Genomic DNA, 18302 nt, shown 5'->3' on the forward strand with positions numbered 1-18302 from the left:
ATTTAGTAAGTAGTTAAAGGTATATCAGTCAAAATTGTTCTTTGTTATACATGTGTACGCAATAAATTTGAATAAGAGTGTCACTTTAAAAAAACAAATGAAAACTGCATGTTTTAGTGGTTTATATAGTACACTTTCATTGACATTTTAAATTTTGAAGAAATAAAAATATTGATTGATTATTGTGTAAAATATAATTCAATTGATTGAAAACTGTCTACTATCACAATTAATGCCTTAACGTGTACAAAGAATGGTATTTGAAGGGTTAAATATCTGTTATGCTATTTGATATCATTCAGTCATTGAATAGGCTTGGAATGAAAGTGGTTAACATGGCACTTTAGGGCAGGAACAATCTAGCACTGGTCGTTGGGGTGTGAATGGGCGAAGTTTTGGAGGGACTTTCAGGAACATGTGGAAACTTGATGTGAATAAATTACTGTCTTTGTTTTCTATGAAGAGTTAATATGTAAAGTGAAATATTTGAATAGACACAAATATTTTGGTGATAAATAAAACTATTTGTTTAAATAAAGCATGAAATTTGGATGTTACCCAAATTATTGAATGATTTTCATATATCAAATCCCCTATTAATGGCTATTACATATATCCTTTATTAAAGATGCAAAATATAGAAAGTATGAAAATAAAGATAAAATCACAAAGTATAGGTTTATAACATGTGCTATATTTTCTTTTCTATATCGTCAAAAACTGTATTTGATTTTATAGACAGCCTCCGTCAAAGTAACTTGTATTAGCACCTCTGAAACTTTAAAAGAAATTTAAAACCATTTGACACGACAGTATGACCCATGCAGTGATAAGTTTAATGTACAGAATATGTACCTACAGTTGGAATTTTATATCCTGATTTAAGTATTGATCTATCGATTGAGGGGTGAAATACTGCCCAAGTTTACAGGTCTAAATTTGTTTGTATATTTTAATCCTGTTCAATAGATTATTGAATGATATTGTCTGTGAATACTATACTAATAACTCTTTCGATTTTAGTACTCTAATCTTTTACTATTTTGCTGTCTTTCGCTACCGGTGACTTACTATTCACTTTCGGACTTTATAACGCCGGGACTTACTAATTGAATTTGCGGGTACTTAGATTTATTGAATTATAATTGCTTAGGGTACTTTTTCGGACAAATGACAATATTTGCATTTGAAAAATATTAATTTATCTATGGTAAATAAATTTATTAACTTCTGTGGAGCAAACAGTTAATATATTGGGCCGATAGTTGATATAGTCAACGACGTCTATTGATTAAAGTGAAAGGACGTACAAGTTTGTTTGGGAATCGTAAAACGAGGATTGGAATTGGATTATGATATATTGTTCGAGTCATTTATTGTCAACAAATGTTGATGTATATAGGTATTCAAGCTACCACTTCAGTTTAATGAAAAACGAGAATAAAACATCTATTTTTGATTTGTTGACAGAGCAATTTTGAATACAAAAAAAGGATATCGGTGAAATCAGACTTCAGTTTTCGAAAACATAAAATGAAAGTAGGATTCATGATAAACTATATTACGGAATTGAAAAACAAAAACAGCAACATCTAGTTGGGGAAAATATGAAATGAGCCTGTAAAAGCAAAGCTATGCCAAACTAAAAATTGGATATTAAAGGAACTTTGTATTAAGAAATTAATGGTAACAATGTATTTGAGTGGTAAGAACCTAGACTGAATAAAAAAAAATGGATGTAAGCGGGCCGGAGGAATCTGTGAGCCCGCGGGAAGATGACGTGAGGCTGCTGGCTGCGGGAATTCAGGAGAAGGTAAGCTAGTAGTAAGGTGTAGTGATGAGCTCCTCAGAAATTGTGGAAGTTGGTTGTATTTTGCATTGGGTGGTAGATCACAGAATCCAGCTTTAACATGCCTTAGCTTAACTTGTGGGCTGTTTGCTTGCAGTTTGAAAAAAAAAATGGGATTGAAACTTTGTTGACATTTAAAACAGCAAACATCAACAGTTACTGGCAAATACCCATTTTAACAAAATGTTGTCAATTCAAGACTTAAATAGTCCATAAAATTTTATAGCGTTACTTATTTTTTTTTTAACAAGATATAGCTTTTTCTGTCACATTCTGAAATGATTATTTATAATGATTATTATTCATTTAGATTTTTTTATATCTGACCCTTTAAAACATGAATGAGGTCCAGTTAAGATTTAAACATTAAAAAAATGGGCGGGTAATTAAGCAAGAATTACAAAACAAACTTGAGTTTATTGTTAGTAAAGTGCACTTAGTTGTTAGGTTGAGAACTGTGGCACGGGCAGAATGACTGTATGGATTTAGGGATTAAACGGATTTATTTTGATTTACTCCCGGCTCCTAATTGGAAATTAATGGTCAAGGTTTATCCATGGATTAACTTAATCTGCAATGTTAATAAGTGCTGCTGAGTTTGCTATGATACTGAAAAAGGGAGAGTACAAAAGGTTTCTTATACTGGCATTTGGGCGAGGCCAATTTACTGACATTGAATATTAGAGATACTAAGTTTGGTGTGATACTTGAAAAGGAGAGTGCGACTGATTCCTTATACCAACATTGGGGCAATGGCCCTTCATTGGCAACGTTAATTAGAGAGACTGAGTTTGCTTAATAAAATTCTGCATTAGGGACACTGAGAGAGAAATTTCTGATTCTCACATTTTGGGCGAGGCCTATTCATTGTGAGAACGTTATGCGCAAAAGATGTAAACATTATGCAAAATTTATATAACCTTGAAAATTTGGACTAATTCAATATTGTGGAGCTTATGAAATAAATGTTCTGTAGAAAGAGACAGCATATTGGCAACTTTACCGAAATCAGGTTCTAGTGCTGTTTTAGTATTCTTAAAGATGCACTCTCACATATTTACCGTTATTCCAACTTTTTTATTTTTTGTCATGGAATTAGAAAAAAATTGCGTATATATCTGCTAACCAGTGATGGAAGACTGCTGACAAAAGATCAGATTGTAGATCTTCATATTTCCATTCCAAATTTCATGTTTTATGGCTTAAACCGTTACTAACGGTTTAAGAAAAATGCATAAAACATCAATTTTGGGACAGAAATATGTAAAGCTGCGATCTGATCTTTTGTCAGCAGTCTTTGATCACTGGTGTGCAGATATTTACGCAAAAATTTGCTTGTTCCAAGGCACAAAAAAACAAAAACAAAAAAAACCGTTCAATCTGTGAGAGTGCAGCTTCAAAGATTGACGATAATGTTGGGTTCAGACAATCTTTCATAGGATGTTTTTAAAAGCAATTAGGTTGAAATGGTTGATATTTAACTCTGTGGGGTATTAATTCCAAAAGGTACCAAACGATATCAAAATAAAGAACTGGCATTAGCCCCACAAAAAGTTGACCATGAATTTACATACCAATGAAAAAGGCATTGAAAGAATGTACTATATTAAAATGTTGTTCCTATTCTTAACTCATTTCTTAATTCATTATCTATTGGTCATTTAGAGCACAACTTTAACAATACATCAAAAGGTTATAGCGTTATTTATGTTGAATGAGCTCATTTTTTTCATGTTAAAGTGCAATTAAATCCAAATATTTGTCACAGTCTTGAATGCTTCAGCATAATTGGTTTTATAAGAAATCCATAACATCCAAGCATTTGTTAGATTGATGGTTATGTTACGTTTCATTTCACACTGTTAATTAAGAAATGTGAATATATATGAAAATGCAATTCTTCTTTTTATTCCAATTTTAAAGTCTTTTTCAGTAAAAATGTATTGTGATAGCTTGGATATTGCCGTCAGCATTTAGCGGCATTGCCGTTATGCAAAAGCTTCAACCTTTGACATGACTCGAAACAATTCCAAGATATTCATTATGAAACTTGGTACCCATGTTGCCAGAGACATATGCATAGCAAGTCCCATAACTCTGGTTATGATAGTTGTTGAGATATATGCACCTTGGCTGACCAAATGAAAAGGCAGAGATGTGATTTGTCTGCGGATTCGCGGACATCCGCGGATATAATGCCCCAGGCCCCCCCCCCCCCATTTTTTTTTAATAAAAACAACAAAAAAAACAAACAAATAAATATAAAAAATAAAAAAAATATTATTTTTCAGCTGATTTAAAAAGTAACTAGAGTGCTTTTGGTTGTTCGAGTTGACATTCCACTTTGCTTTAAATCTTAAAACATAAAACCCCTCAAAAGAGCTTCTAAAAAGCCAGTTTTTTTTTTATGGCAGCGTGCTTTTGACCCCAAAAGTGTGCCATGACCCCATGGCAGAAAATGGTTTCAGCCCTCCAGTTGCCAGGTCAATCACATCCCTGAAAGGAACATTGGCATTTGCTCTGTGGCAATTATGATTTCTTGAAGTTGTACCTAGTATTGTATCTTTTGTTTTTACAAAATTAAATGAGAGATCACATAATTGTCTTGAAAACATTATTTTTCAATAAAATGGAAGCCTCTGAATTGGATAGCATGTTTATATTTGTCCTTATAAACATTCATTGCTAAATCAATTTGCAAAAATATTTCTGGTCCATATCCTGCAATATCGCAGAGTCATCAATTTCATTTCCATTGTGTACTATAAAAAATAGTTGTCAATTTCATTATGTGAATTTGATTCATCTGTATTTATGTCAATTTCAAGACATTTGGGAGCACTGTTATTATTACAGCGTAGGTTGGTGAAGGTCTATGGCATTATAATGTGCAAGATGTGTTACCTTCTGATTTTAGTGCTTGTCTATGGGCCTTGTTTATGACCTCATAATGTGCTGAATGTGTTTCCTTCAGATTTTAATGTTTGTCTACTGGCAAAGTTTATCATGCTTTATAATGTGCAAGAAATGTTGCCTTCAGATCTAAGTTGGTCTATTGCTGTAGGTCATGGTTTCATAGTCTGCCAGATGAGCTTGCTTCAGATTTAAATGTTGGTCCATTGCCATAGATCATGGCTTCATATTCTGCCAGATGAGCTTGCTTCAGATTTTAATGTTGGTCCATTGCCATAGATCATGGCTTCATATTCTGCCAGATGAGCTTGCTTCAGATTTTAATGTTGGTCCATTGCCATAGATCATGGCTTCATATTCTGCCAGATGAGCTTGCTTCAGATTTTAATGTTGGTCCATTGCGATAGATCATGGCTTCATATTCTGCCAGATGAGCTTGCTTCAGATTTTAATGTTGGTCCATTGCCATAGATCATGGCTTCATATTCTTCCAGATGAGCTTGCTTCAGATTTTAATGTTGGTCCATTGCCATAGATCATGGCTTCATATTCTGCCAGATGAGCTTGCTTCAGATTTTAATGTTGGTCCATTGCCATAGATCATGGCTTCATAGTCTTCCAAATGAGCTTGCTTCAGATTTTAATGTTGGTCCATTGCCATAGATCATGGCTTCATAGTCTTCCAAATGAGCTTGCTTCAGATTTTAATGTTGGTCCATTGCCATAGATCATGGCTTCATATTCTGCCAGATGAGCTTGCTTCAGATTTTAATGTTGGTCCATTGCCATAGATCATGGCTTCATATTCTGCCAGATGAGCTTGCTTCAGATTTTAATGTTGGTCCATTGCCATAGATCATGGCTTCATATTCTGCCAGATGAGCTTGCTTCAGATTTTAATGTTGGTCCATTGCCATAGATCATGGCTTCATATTCTTCCAGATGAGCTTGCTTCAGATTTTAATGTTGGTCCATTGCCATAGATCATGGCTTCATAGTCTTCCAAATGAGCTTGCTTCAGATTTTAATGTTGGTCCATTGGCCGAGCTCATGGCTTCATAATGTGTCCAAAATGATGCTTCTGATTTTGATGACCATGACTGATTTTTTTCCAAAATTATATTGAGCTACAGTCATTCTAATAGTGTTAAAGAATGTCAAGAGTATAAGTGTTAATTAGAAGCCGTGTTCAATATTCGTTTAAAGGCTTTAAAGTGTATCTGACACTAACAAATTATTGGTTTCCTTTATCAATATGTATGTGAAAATTTGCGATAATAGACTCAAGACCTTCTTTGGTAACCTTATCTTTTGTGTATCAAATAACATTAATATTTCAGAACGGCCTTTGTTTTTTTCTCCATTATAGAAGACATTGTAACAAACAATCAACAAAGTCTTCCGTAAAAATGCCATTATGTCTTCGAGATATTTTAAGTGGAAATCTGATATTGGAGTATTGATAGATTGATTTTGTATTAATATAGGGTCGAATGGTTCAATTGTCTTGCAAGGTAATGACAAGTAGGCATGTTTTATGGTGACATATTTTCTGAAACGAGACTTTGATCATAACTGACTTTCTATTTGAAATAGGAATTCAGATACATTCAGAACAGATACTTTAGTGTCATAAATTGCATGTGTATATCATTTCTCAAAAGCCTGCCATATTTGAATAACCCATTAAATATTGGTGGAGAAATCGGTTATTTGGGAAGAATCGTCATTCACCTTCATTCAGAAGCAGTTAATGGGCGGTTGCTAAACACTTAAGCGAGGCCATTGTTTTATATTGTTCGACAGGTCAATACACCAATTGGTCACTTGAAGGAGGGTCTGTGCAAGCTCTATCTCAATATTGACTTTGTATATTGACTCTCCTTGGTTCTAAAACTTTGGTCAAACATGAGAGTTGGCCACCAAGATGGTATTTTATTGCATAATCGAGGGTTGGTTCAAGAATAAAATGTTTCAAGTACTTCTGCATTTAATGTCAATTAGATTATTTTTGCTTTGCGCCATGTTCGTTGCCTAAATTGATTAAAGTAAATGTCAGTGTAGTCCTTTTAAACATAGGTGAGGTGCATACTTTGATAGCGAAACTGTTGAGTCATTCGGCCTTAGATTGATACGCCTTTTAAAGAGATTGAACATGCTGTGTTTACAAATCAGAAATAAGTAATGTCCCAAACCTTGTTATCACCAAAAGTTTGAAGTATGTTAAAGGTAGGTTTATGCCTCTTAAACAAGAAGTCTTTGGATAGCAAGGGCTAATATGGTTCGATGGGTCTCTTAGGCATTTACTTTCACTATTAAGCCCTGGTTCAATAATCAACTTAAGTCAATATTATGGTCATACATCATTGACTTCATTCACTGTTTATGTCGGCTATTTATATCATGCAATCCGATTAGCTACATCGTTCTTAAATCCAATTAAGTATCAATCCTGGTCAAATGACTGATGTTAATTTCAACAGACTGACCAGTGTTGCCATTTTTGTCCATATCAGGAATAAAGGTATGATCGCTGATCAATCTGTGATGGGTTTTGTCACCTGTCAATGATTGAACGGCAAAGTATCAGGAACTGTTCAGCACAGATTAAGTGGTAGGTTCGAACCTCGTTGAGACAGATCTGTAACTTGTCAGTGAAATCTTCTGTGACTTGATGCAACTGAACGTGGACGAGTCAGTTACTATTTGAAAATCTCCCATACATGCCATATTATTTCTGCAGACATTTCCAGAGGATTTTGACATTTTTGTTAAGAATTCCAGGGGATTTTGACATTAAGACCAGGGCTTTTGACATTAGACAAGGGGATTTTGACATTAGACAGTGACATATTGCAAGCTCAATAGCAAATGATCAGCATTTGCTTGAAAACCACTTTGCAACCATTTGGCAACCGGTCCATATGAAGCACGGGTTGGTCACCGCCTGCAGTCTCATCTTGTCTTAAAAAAAAACGCTCACTGCACAGTGAAATCTAATCTGAAATTAAAATAAAACAGCTTGGAGACCTGCAGCAGACAAAAGAAACCGCTGAGTCAGATTGGTCACAGCCAGTCTTTTAAACATGCTCAAAAGATTGGTTGCAGCCGATTTGAGTTTGCAACCGCTTTGAAACTTTGTGGCAATCTTGGCACAAACTTTCAAAGAACACTAAGACCTAAAGGCAATTGTGAATTCTTTTTGTCACATTTCAAGGTCGCATCGTGGTGTGACCAGGGCTTCAGATGGCGCCCTTTTTGTAATGGCCATTTAGAACAAGCATGCTTCAGCATAATTCCAAGGTTCATGAAGGCCTGTGCATGCAATTTTTCTAAAAATTTACCTGAATGATTTGAACATACCAAATATAAATAAAAATCTAAAGGCAAACTTTATTATGAACGGAGCTAAAAAATTCTTAAATATTATTCTATAACTTTATTAAGCCAGTGCAATAATATTTTATCAAGTTAAAATGTCTCGTCTAAAACCGAAGTTTTAAAAATAAAACATGACTTTTTTTATACTGAATAACATATTTAAATCCAATATTGACTTAAAAAAATAGTTAGTTGATCTTCTTACAAATAAACAAAAGAAGGAGTTTATACTTACCTTATATCAACAGAAACAGAAATTTAAATGTTTTTATTTAAATGGAGTTATTAAAGAATTTTAAATATTGGTACAGGCTTCAATTACAATGGGACCCTTTGTGTCCAAGATTAAATATCTTGAATGGTATATTTTTATATGGTTCTTACCAACAAAGTTTAATGGCTTTTTGCAAAATCAGCTATATCAGCAGTTTTAAGGACCTATTGACCTTGGTTTCAAAATGATCTCAAGTGGGTTGAATTTTTGATACTTCAATCAAGGCACTTTGTTTTGTCTAAAAGGAATGTATCCGGAATGGTGGAATTTGAAACAATCACAACCTTACAACATTGTTCCTAAAGCTGCACTCTCACAGATTGAACGTTTTGACAACTTTTGTATATTTTATCTTGGAATGAGCCAATTTATGCGAAAATGCATGGAAACCAGTGATATAAGACTGCTGACAAAAATCGGATCACAGATTGTCATTATAATTTACGGTAATTTCAAAAATCAATGTTTTATGATTTTTTTTTTAACCCGTTAGTAAGGGTTTAAGCTATAAAACATTCCTTTTTTAGATGGAAATATAAAATTCTGCAATCTGATTGTTTGTCAGCAGTCTTATATCACTGGTGTGCAGTTATTAACCCAAATATTGGCTTATTCTAAGACAAAATATAAAAAAAAGTTGTCAAAGCGGTAAATCTGTGAGAGTGCAGCTTTAAATACAAGATTTGTTACCAATTCATGAGGACAAAAAACAAAACAAATTGTTTGTTCCATGCTTCCTGACTGACTGACAAAAGTGACCGAGACCTGAACATATTTTTAGCCTCCAAAAAGCTCCTTTTTTTTTGTTTTATCAATAATTTGCGGAATATTCACTTCTTTTTTATACTTTAGATAAGAATTATCTTTATGATAATCCCAATAAACCTTTTTAGTTTTCTAAAAATTTAATTTAAGTATGTATTCTGGCTAATTGAAATAAGCTACTTAAGCGTGTTAAGCTTAAGAAATTTCAAGAAATCGGGGCCTGATGTCCATCACAATGTAAGAGATCATATTTCTCTAAAAAAAATGTTTTTATGTTATAAAATTAAAACTCAAATTAAAACCGAAAGTCTGCAGTGGTGACCTTACTTACTTTGAAATCTATCAGAGGAACGAGGAAAAATAGTCACTTTGCTTGATTTTTTTTATTTTTCATACACTTTGTTTTATATTTAAATAAGGAGAGATTGTATTCAGATATGGATTAATGGGTTAATTTAATAGGTAATTTAATAACAGGGAAAACAATTAAATATTAATAGATCATTTCCCACAGGAATAATAACCAATAGAATTGTGACATCATGTGTCTGCCTGAATGGATGGACTGCAAATATTGACAACTCATAAAATCTTCCATGTTAATGAAAAATTCCTATTTAATGATTGGAGCCATATTATTTTACTAAGGGAGGTAATAAAAGTCATTAATTGGTTGAATGAATAATTGAGACAAAAAGAAGAAAGATTATTTTTTACTATTGCCATAAATATACTATATTTGAAAACAACACAATATTGAAACCATACTCATAAATAGAATATTCAATTAATTTTACAGTTATATTAAATTGTAGCACCTGAATAGACTCAGAGCCTCTATCACAGCTTCATATCTCATCCACTGGCAAGGATGACTTTCATCCGTAAACTTCATAAATCACAGTCTCGAGGGGATAAATTTCCCCTTCAGCTTCTTAAATTACCCCGTGGTGAGGATGAACTTTCCCTTCAGCTTCATACATCAACCCATGGTGAGAGTAAATTCCCCTTCAGCTTGGTACATCACCCCCTGGTGAGAGTAAATCCCCCATCAGCTTCGTACATTACCCCATGGTGAGAGTAAATCCCCCATCAGCTTCGTACATCACCCCATGGTGAGAGTAAATCCCCCATCAGCTTCATACATCAACCCATGGTGAGAGTAAATCCCCCATCAGCTTCGTACATCACCCCATGGTGAGAGTAAATCCCCCATCAGCTTCGTACATCACCCCATGGTGAGAGTAAATCCCCCATCAGCTTCGTACATCACCCCATGGTGAAAGTGAATTCCCCTTCAGCTTGGTACATCACCCCATGATGAGAGTAAATTCCCCTTCAGCTTCGAACATCAACCCATGGTGAGAATAATTCCCCCCTTCTTGAGAGTAAATTCCCCCCTTCAGCTTCATAACTCACCCCCTAGTGAGGTGGAATTACCCCCTACAGTTTTTTTTTCCTCAGTTACAGTGGTGTCAGATCATAAGAGGTGTGCAGACCTTCAAACAAAGATTAAAAAAGAAACAACAATAACAGCAAAAACAACAATAACAACAACAATTTATTGTAATCACTTTACATTTATTGTAATCACTTTACATTTAGATTGCCTTTTTTTCATAACTTAAATCCATTGATAATTAAATTCAGCCCCTGTTTCTAAAACAACTACAAAAGTTCTTAATCCATAAATATATAATACTTGTAATTTAGCAGGGCCCAGAGTTTCTATAGGACATATGGCAGGGTTGATTGATAATTACCTGGCTTTATTTAATATTCACTCAGTAGCAGAAACCAAAACTGGACATATGGGGCTCATTGATTGGCCCATTTCTCTCACCTTTCTGTCTCAGATCATTTAAGATCAAAGACTCCTTATGAATTACCTATATAATTATTTAAGGTAGTCCATTCATCATTATAACAAATGCTACTGGGAAAGTTTCATTTTAAAGTTGCAAAATGAATATTTTTAAATTTTCACTGAAAGCATTTTTTTTAATAAGCCATCTCGTTATTTCAGAAACAGTTAAAATGGCACTCATATTTAAATCAAAATATGTCAAAAAAACATTTTTTAACTACTTACTAAATAATACATTTATGAAAAATATTAATAACTGATAACAAGATTGTAACCATGTATTTAATAGCTGAAAGCTGACAAATATTAAATGACTGGTGGGTCCTAAAAGATTTACAATGATAAACCATCATATCAAGGTAGAACTACTGTGTTTTCTGCACCATTCTCTCAAATAAAACATGGTATCCTTCATAAGAACTATTGTTTCGGATACTTATTCATCCTTTTCAGTAAATTAAAACAATTGTATTGATTGCGAAACATTGTATTTGGGAGTAGGAGAGCATCTTTAAAAAACAATTTAATGAAATTGCTAGATTACCCGTACCAGAGTAAAATTTTGCTTTATTACCTCCCTTTAATATATATCACAATAGTAGCATCATTATGGTGTTATTCCAAAATGTTATCCATGCAAAATTTATATTATGGTTAACAAATAAATTAAACATATAAATAATCTTGATGTTAATTAATATCTAAAATGCACTTACACATAATGGATGGAGTACCTTACAGTAGACTTTGGCTTATGAACCAGCCCTCTATAGGAAAGCCTGAAAGAACATAAGTTTTTTGATGATTTTAATGTTAAATTACTCTGGTAAGAGTATACTCTATATTATTAAATGAAAAATAGCGTTGAACAACAAGGGTTATCTCCCATATCTAAGGAAAGTAATAAAGGAACAATAGAATTCTTGGTCCCTGATTCGTTTACTCCATATCTATGGCTATATGTATGTATACTTCTATGGCAGTATCAACAAAACAGTATATAAAAACATTCTTTGTCGTGATTATTCTAGTTTTAAGCAAATGTGCTTGTGATGCCAGAGAAAGTCCCATTTTAACTAGTTAACTTAAAATGATCCCTTATAAGAGATAAATGCTCTAATCTGCAATTTCGTACATTTGTGTTTTTATATTTTTGTTATAGACAAGACCGTTATGTATGAATGAAAATTGTCTGCCATATCCCTGCTAAATGGAGTACAGTATATTAGACTCCATCACAATTTGAGAGATGATAGGAGTTGAGGACAAATATATGAACAAAGGGCAATAACTTAATACTGCAACCAGAGTTATGCATCTTGAGCACTTCAATTCTCCTCAATAAGAGGCAGAGACCATTTGTATATCACCTTTGCCTTTCCCGATAGGGGATGAATAGCATTTCTGGTTTTGAAGTTTCAAACCTTTAAATACAAAGCATCAGAGGATATAATGATACAAGGAGAGGGAGGGAGAGGGAGAGTGAGAGGGAGAGGGAGAGGGAGAGAGGGAGGGAGAGGGAGAGGGAGAGGGAGAGAGAGAGGGGGAGGGAGAGGGAGAGGGGGAGGGGGAGGGAGAGGGAGAGAGAGAGTTCAACGAAAAGCAAATCACCAAATAATCATATAAGTTAGTACCACAGGGGAAAATGTAACAAGATGTTTGTAGAATAAACCCTATAAAGATACATCCTTATATGAAGGATGTTAATGTTCTGTTTTTCTAATTCAAAATTACAGACAACAGAGAGGGAGTTCTAACAATTAATAGCAAATAAAAAGGGATATAAATACAGATGTATTATTATAACATTGTAAAAGATACCTGTATATGGTCTCCTATGAGATATTGGAAATGTTGTAAGAATCTCTGGTGAGGAAGGACATATTCTATAACAGTAGCCATAAGGTGGGGAAACTAATTAATTATTTACAACCATTATGCAGTTAGCACAATTAATAATTGATTAAGAACTTCTGTTTCTTAATTTGGGAGAAAACAGTAAATGGGTGGTCATTTGTGTAAGGGCTGGGGAAAGTGATGGATTATATCAGGGAATGGGGTTTTATTTCAATTTGACCAATTAAAAAAATAAATGGATTTGAAATTTGAATAATACAGTTAATTGAACAATTTTAATTAAAGAAAAAGAGTTTAAATAAGAAAATTGGAATTGTGACTTCATTCAATTTTGAAATTTGGAAATACATTAAATGCTATTTTTGCAAACATTTATTATATACAAAATACAAAAATGTTATTTATTATATAGATATATTTTTCAAGGATATTTATTTTACATGTTCTATATACAACAAAGGATCTCATTTTAACTGCTGAATTGAATATACAATGACAGAAGACTAGACTACTTTAGTAGTTACAAAGCATTATATAAGAAAGTTAAATTATTCAACTAATTCCCCAGAAAGTATTAGTAAAGATCAGTGGAATGACTAAAGATTGACTTTGTGAATTTAAGTAATAATCTCCTTATCTAAACAGACCTAAGTTTATTTAAGTTTCTATTGATTAGAAAATCTGGTGAGTCTAAAAATCAACAGATCTGAAACACCTTTTTGGAAAATGAAGTGAAAAATCAAAGCGCTGAAGTGCATGAAAGGTGTGGAAAGGGTAGTGTAGAAGTGAAAGTAGACACAAGTGTGTTAAAATGTTTCGCATCAACCAAATGAGCCTTCATGGGCTGGAAAAAGACCGGGACGAAGGTCTGGTGCTTCGATGGCAACCAGAGGGGTTTCTTATAGAAATGGCAACACAAAAGGTAGCAATACATATTGTATGTGTCTTTATATAATTATTCACAAACCATAGTACACACACACGCACACACACACACACACACAAACGCACATGTGCACACACACACGCACAAAAAGGTCATTCTCTGATTCTTGAACCGTAGCTAATTCCGTTTAATGTTTTTTGTTAACATACACTCAATTTTAAATAAAAGTTACTTGTATCTTTACTTGTACATATACCTAGGGCCAAAACTGATTATGCTCATGTACAGCAAGGCCTAGAATGCCTGCTAAAACAATTGTCAACTATTGTCCCATATTTGACTCAAAAACAGGTGAGTGTTTAGGGTTTTAGCTAAAGAGTTATGGAAGGGTGCTTCACCCTGTCTTTAATTGGTAGCACCCTTCAGCCTCCATAGAATCTAATTATTATGATAATAAAATATTTCCTTTCTATTAATTAAAACTAATACTATGATTTTAAATACATACAATTTTGACTTTTGGCATTTAAAATCTATTATTACTTTAATTAAACAGAATTCCTGTTATGTCAAATTCATTATGTTCAAGGTCTTCAAAGCCCAATACAATTGTGCCCTTTTCTCCATTAGAACCCTTTCCCTTTTCTGCAGCACCCTGTCCTTTTTAAAACCAGGCTAAAACTCTAGTGTCAGGGTTCGCTCCAGGGTGCTCTTTTTCACCATGCCCTTTTTTTACCTGCCGTACTTAAATATTCATAGATATTTAAATAAGATACATCAGCAGTATATAAAGAAAGAAAAAAGGACATTTTGAATTTACATTACTGGAATGTTTAAAAACTTAACTTAGGCGAGTGAGGAACTTAGGACATTCACGGAAGTCCATTCTAACAGCACTTAGCAAGATCAAAAAAATCTTTTCACTTTTAATTTCATCATTTATGAAATAATTCCAGCTACACACTCTAATTACAGCATTTTTGGACTAAGTCAACATGGTCTTTGATCATACAAAAAAGCTAAAAAAATGTGTTCATTGAATTGATGCTTTATGCTGTCAACATTGTTCTAGTTTTTAAAAAAAAAATCAATAAAAAAAAATCCAGTGGATATTGATCGCCGGCTGGTGGACCGGGGAATGGGTTGGAATTCCAGGATTTTTCCGCTGCCGAGGGATATGGCATGTATGGGGTCGTATTCAACATAGTTCTTATCCTTTTTTATAATTTATACACTCTGTTGGCCAATTAATTTTACTGTCCAATCAAAATGCTCAAATTCTACTTTTAAAAATTAGGTTAAATCTAAGATGGTTATTGAAAAAGGCTCCACAATATCTTTATCGCAAAGGTTTTTCGCTCTCCTCTCCAATGCTTAAATAAATTGATATAAACTTTTGTGCTGTACTTTCTCTTTAACAGTATAATGTTATTTGGATACAAGATAAATTTAGTATCATAGATCTATACTGTTTATTTTGCTCTTTTGATGTTTATTTGTGAACAATGTTCCTGTATTGAAACTTGAATATTTTAACACAGCAGAGATATATCTGCAGTGGGGAATAGTCATAAATTAGAATGTTTGGATTGGTTTTAGTTGAAGTTTATTGAGCACTTCTTTGCTACTTATACATAAGATATGGATATATCTTTATGTGTATCTTTTAAAGAATTTTATCAGTCTTGTATGAATGAATTTATGCCCGACCCAATTATTTTAAATAAGAAATACGGACAATGCGTAAGGGTGCCAAATATTTGAACCTATCGGCATTTAATGGCATTCAACTCTAATTAGGCATCATATATTTTTTATGGAGTGTTAAATTTATCAAAAAGTTATTGAATGTATAGGGCAATATTTCTTTTAGAAAAATAAAATGTGTAAAAAGGCGTTAATAAGACTTTGATTTTATGGTTGAAGTGTTGGAAGTCTTAGGATTATACATATAATCTATGTCTTGTGAAATAACATTTGAATAACCGAAACAAAATTAAAGTAATGAAATTTAAATCCAAAAAGGGCATTTATAACTCTGGTTAGTTAATTCATTTTCTGTCTGCCCTATTTTTTATAATTTATTTATTTTTGCACTTGATTTTCTGTACAATAAAATTTGTCTTCATTTGGGATAAACCAGTTGCCTTTTTGGGACCTCTGTAGAAGGACTTTTGCACGAAAGATCTGGGTCATGGATATGTAAAACACAAATTAAAAAAACTTGATAAAAATAAAAATAATGGAAATTATTATTACCAAAATCATCATTACCACAAAAAAATACTGTAACAAAAAAGGGAAAAATGGAAATATAAGGATTAATTCCTTTTTTGCTTGTAAATGCAGTAGGATTAGCAAAATCAAGGACAATTGTTCATGCTGTATGAACAATGAAAATAAGAACATTTAATTAAGTGTACATATTCAACATGACTCAATATAATATGATTACATATATATATATATATATATATATATATATATATATATATATATATATATATATATATATATATTATATATATATATATATATATATATATATATATATATATATATATATATATAAGTTGTTGCATGTAATTCTTAGAAATTAATAGTGCATGTTTGGGTGTGGTATTTAAGTGCATGGTAAATTAAAGAAAAACTGTTTTAATGTTGACAATTTTTAATATTACTGCTATTATTCAAAGAAAATAACTGTAAAGGTTTCCAGTATGTGACAAATTTGTTAAAATCTAACCAAATATATTTTACTACTAACTGGCTTTCTTAAGGATAATTTTAAGTAACTTTTTAGAAATAAATCTTAAAATATATAAAAAAAATTATTTAATTCATTTTTACAAATATATATGATAAGTAAATTATATATGTGTATTTTTCAGTTGGAAACATTAAAGGGCCAATATGACACCCAGCTTGAGGGACTAAAGTCAGAAATTGAGCGATCTCGCGAGCGACGCAGAAGTAGGGAAGATGACGGGACAGGGGGCAGTGGTGAAACACTTTCTGACACACATGAACCCCTACAGAAGGTATACAGATTTAGTATTGGCCTGTCTGAATGTCGAAGAAAAAAGTCATAGTATTATATAAAATGTATATATCAGTGTTAAACTGTAAGCGGAACTGATGGACCAGCCTGAGAAATAGTATTGCAGTATATAATTATGCTCAATAAGAAAACAATATTGAAGGGGCTAATGCAAAACATGACAAAGTTCTGATTAAATATCAAAGTACACAATGTGAATCTCTGGTCAAACAAAATGGAAGGAGCTGAGCTTATTTTGGAACTTGCATGAGTTGCCATTTAATAAAAGTTAAGGAAAAGTTTTAAGGGAACCAATGGCAAGCTTGTTCAGTGACAAGAAGGATCAACTTGAGTAGATGGTCAAAGAAATGGACCAGCAGGAGTTACTTGCCTGACAAAATCAGTTATGTTGGGTTAAGAACCTAATTATTTTATTTTCCAGATTCAGGAGCTAGGAGCGGGGTTACCTAATGACAAGAAGGATCAACTAGAGTCCCTGGTCAAAGACATGGACCAGCAGTACCAGGCTCAGCTGGAAGACATGCACAGGCAACATGTGGTAAGCCGCCGGCATATCAAATATAACGTCATCTTAATCTTCTTTTCATAAGCTTGTCTGTATTTCCTAGAAAAAATTAGAGGTATAGTGATAGCCGTTGTGTCCGCATGGTGCAAAAACTTTAATGTTGGCCATGACTCTTAAACCATTCAAGATATTTAAATGAAACCTTCATGTTGTAACAGGCAATACCCACATGTAAGGTAAGACCCATAGCTCTGGCTTTGATAATTTACAAGTTATACCCCTTCTTCAACTGAGAAAAACAAACAAAACAGGCAAGCATTGATTTTCACTGCGCAATGCTCACCTTGTTAACAACATATTTACTTTTAATGAATTTAATTAATTGAATTACTGAAATATTTCTGTGTCCACATCTCAAGCAGTATGCTAATTTAAGCCAAATTGGTCTCACTCATGTTTGTAAATGGAAGAAAATATTATCTTATTTTCTTTAAGAATTATCTCCCCCTTCCTCTCACCTGCCCATAGCATGTAGTTGAGCAGTTCAGTACTATGTAGGGGAAGCTGGGGGAAGAAGATTTACTGGAGTCAGACAGATTATGACAAAGTTTTCTCAACTCCCTAACAATCTTTAAATCTTTTCTATAAAAATATTTTCATGAATTATCTCCCCTGCCCACAGGAGGATGTAGATGTTCAGGTTTGTGCCATGAGGGGAACTCTGGAGGAGATATACAAAAGTCAGACGGAACTACTGCAGACTGAACTGGAACAGAAACACCATGCTGGCTTGCTTCAGGTGAGATATTATCTTATGATGATTTGATGATAATGAATAAGCAAGATAATCATTTTTTTTTAAAGAAAAAATGTCAAGGTTTTGTGTTAGCCTTGGTTTCATAGGCATTGAGCCAAATCTTGAACTCAGAAACCTAACAAGATAT

General features: G+C 33.1%; 2 protein-coding genes across 3 annotated transcripts in view; one reads left to right on the plus strand and one right to left on the minus strand.

Moving 5' to 3' along the window:
• LOC128229715 (uncharacterized) overlaps positions 1–18302 on the minus strand; it is a 69450-nt gene that overhangs the window by 47019 nt on the left and 4129 nt on the right. The window lies entirely within an intron of this gene.
• Positions 1–18302, plus strand: part of LOC128229687 (A-kinase anchor protein 9-like) — a 152671-nt gene that overhangs the window by 28985 nt on the left and 105384 nt on the right. The window contains exons 1-4 of one of the 2 annotated variants that reach the window (XM_052941487.1): positions 1084–1813; positions 16684–16833; positions 17275–17391; positions 18041–18157. In XM_052941487.1, coding sequence (XP_052797447.1) covers positions 1733–1813; positions 16684–16833; positions 17275–17391; positions 18041–18157 — 465 coding nt within the window. In that variant the 5' untranslated portion in view covers positions 1084–1732. Of the gene's footprint in view, positions 1–1083; positions 1814–16683; positions 16834–17274; positions 17392–18040; positions 18158–18302 lie in introns of those variants that run through there. The other variant, XM_052941479.1, reaches the window with a different exon arrangement.

The sequence above is a fragment of the Mya arenaria genome, chromosome 1, assembly GCF_026914265.1.
Source record: "Mya arenaria isolate MELC-2E11 chromosome 1, ASM2691426v1".
Lineage (NCBI taxonomy): Eukaryota > Metazoa > Mollusca > Bivalvia > Myida > Myidae > Mya > Mya arenaria.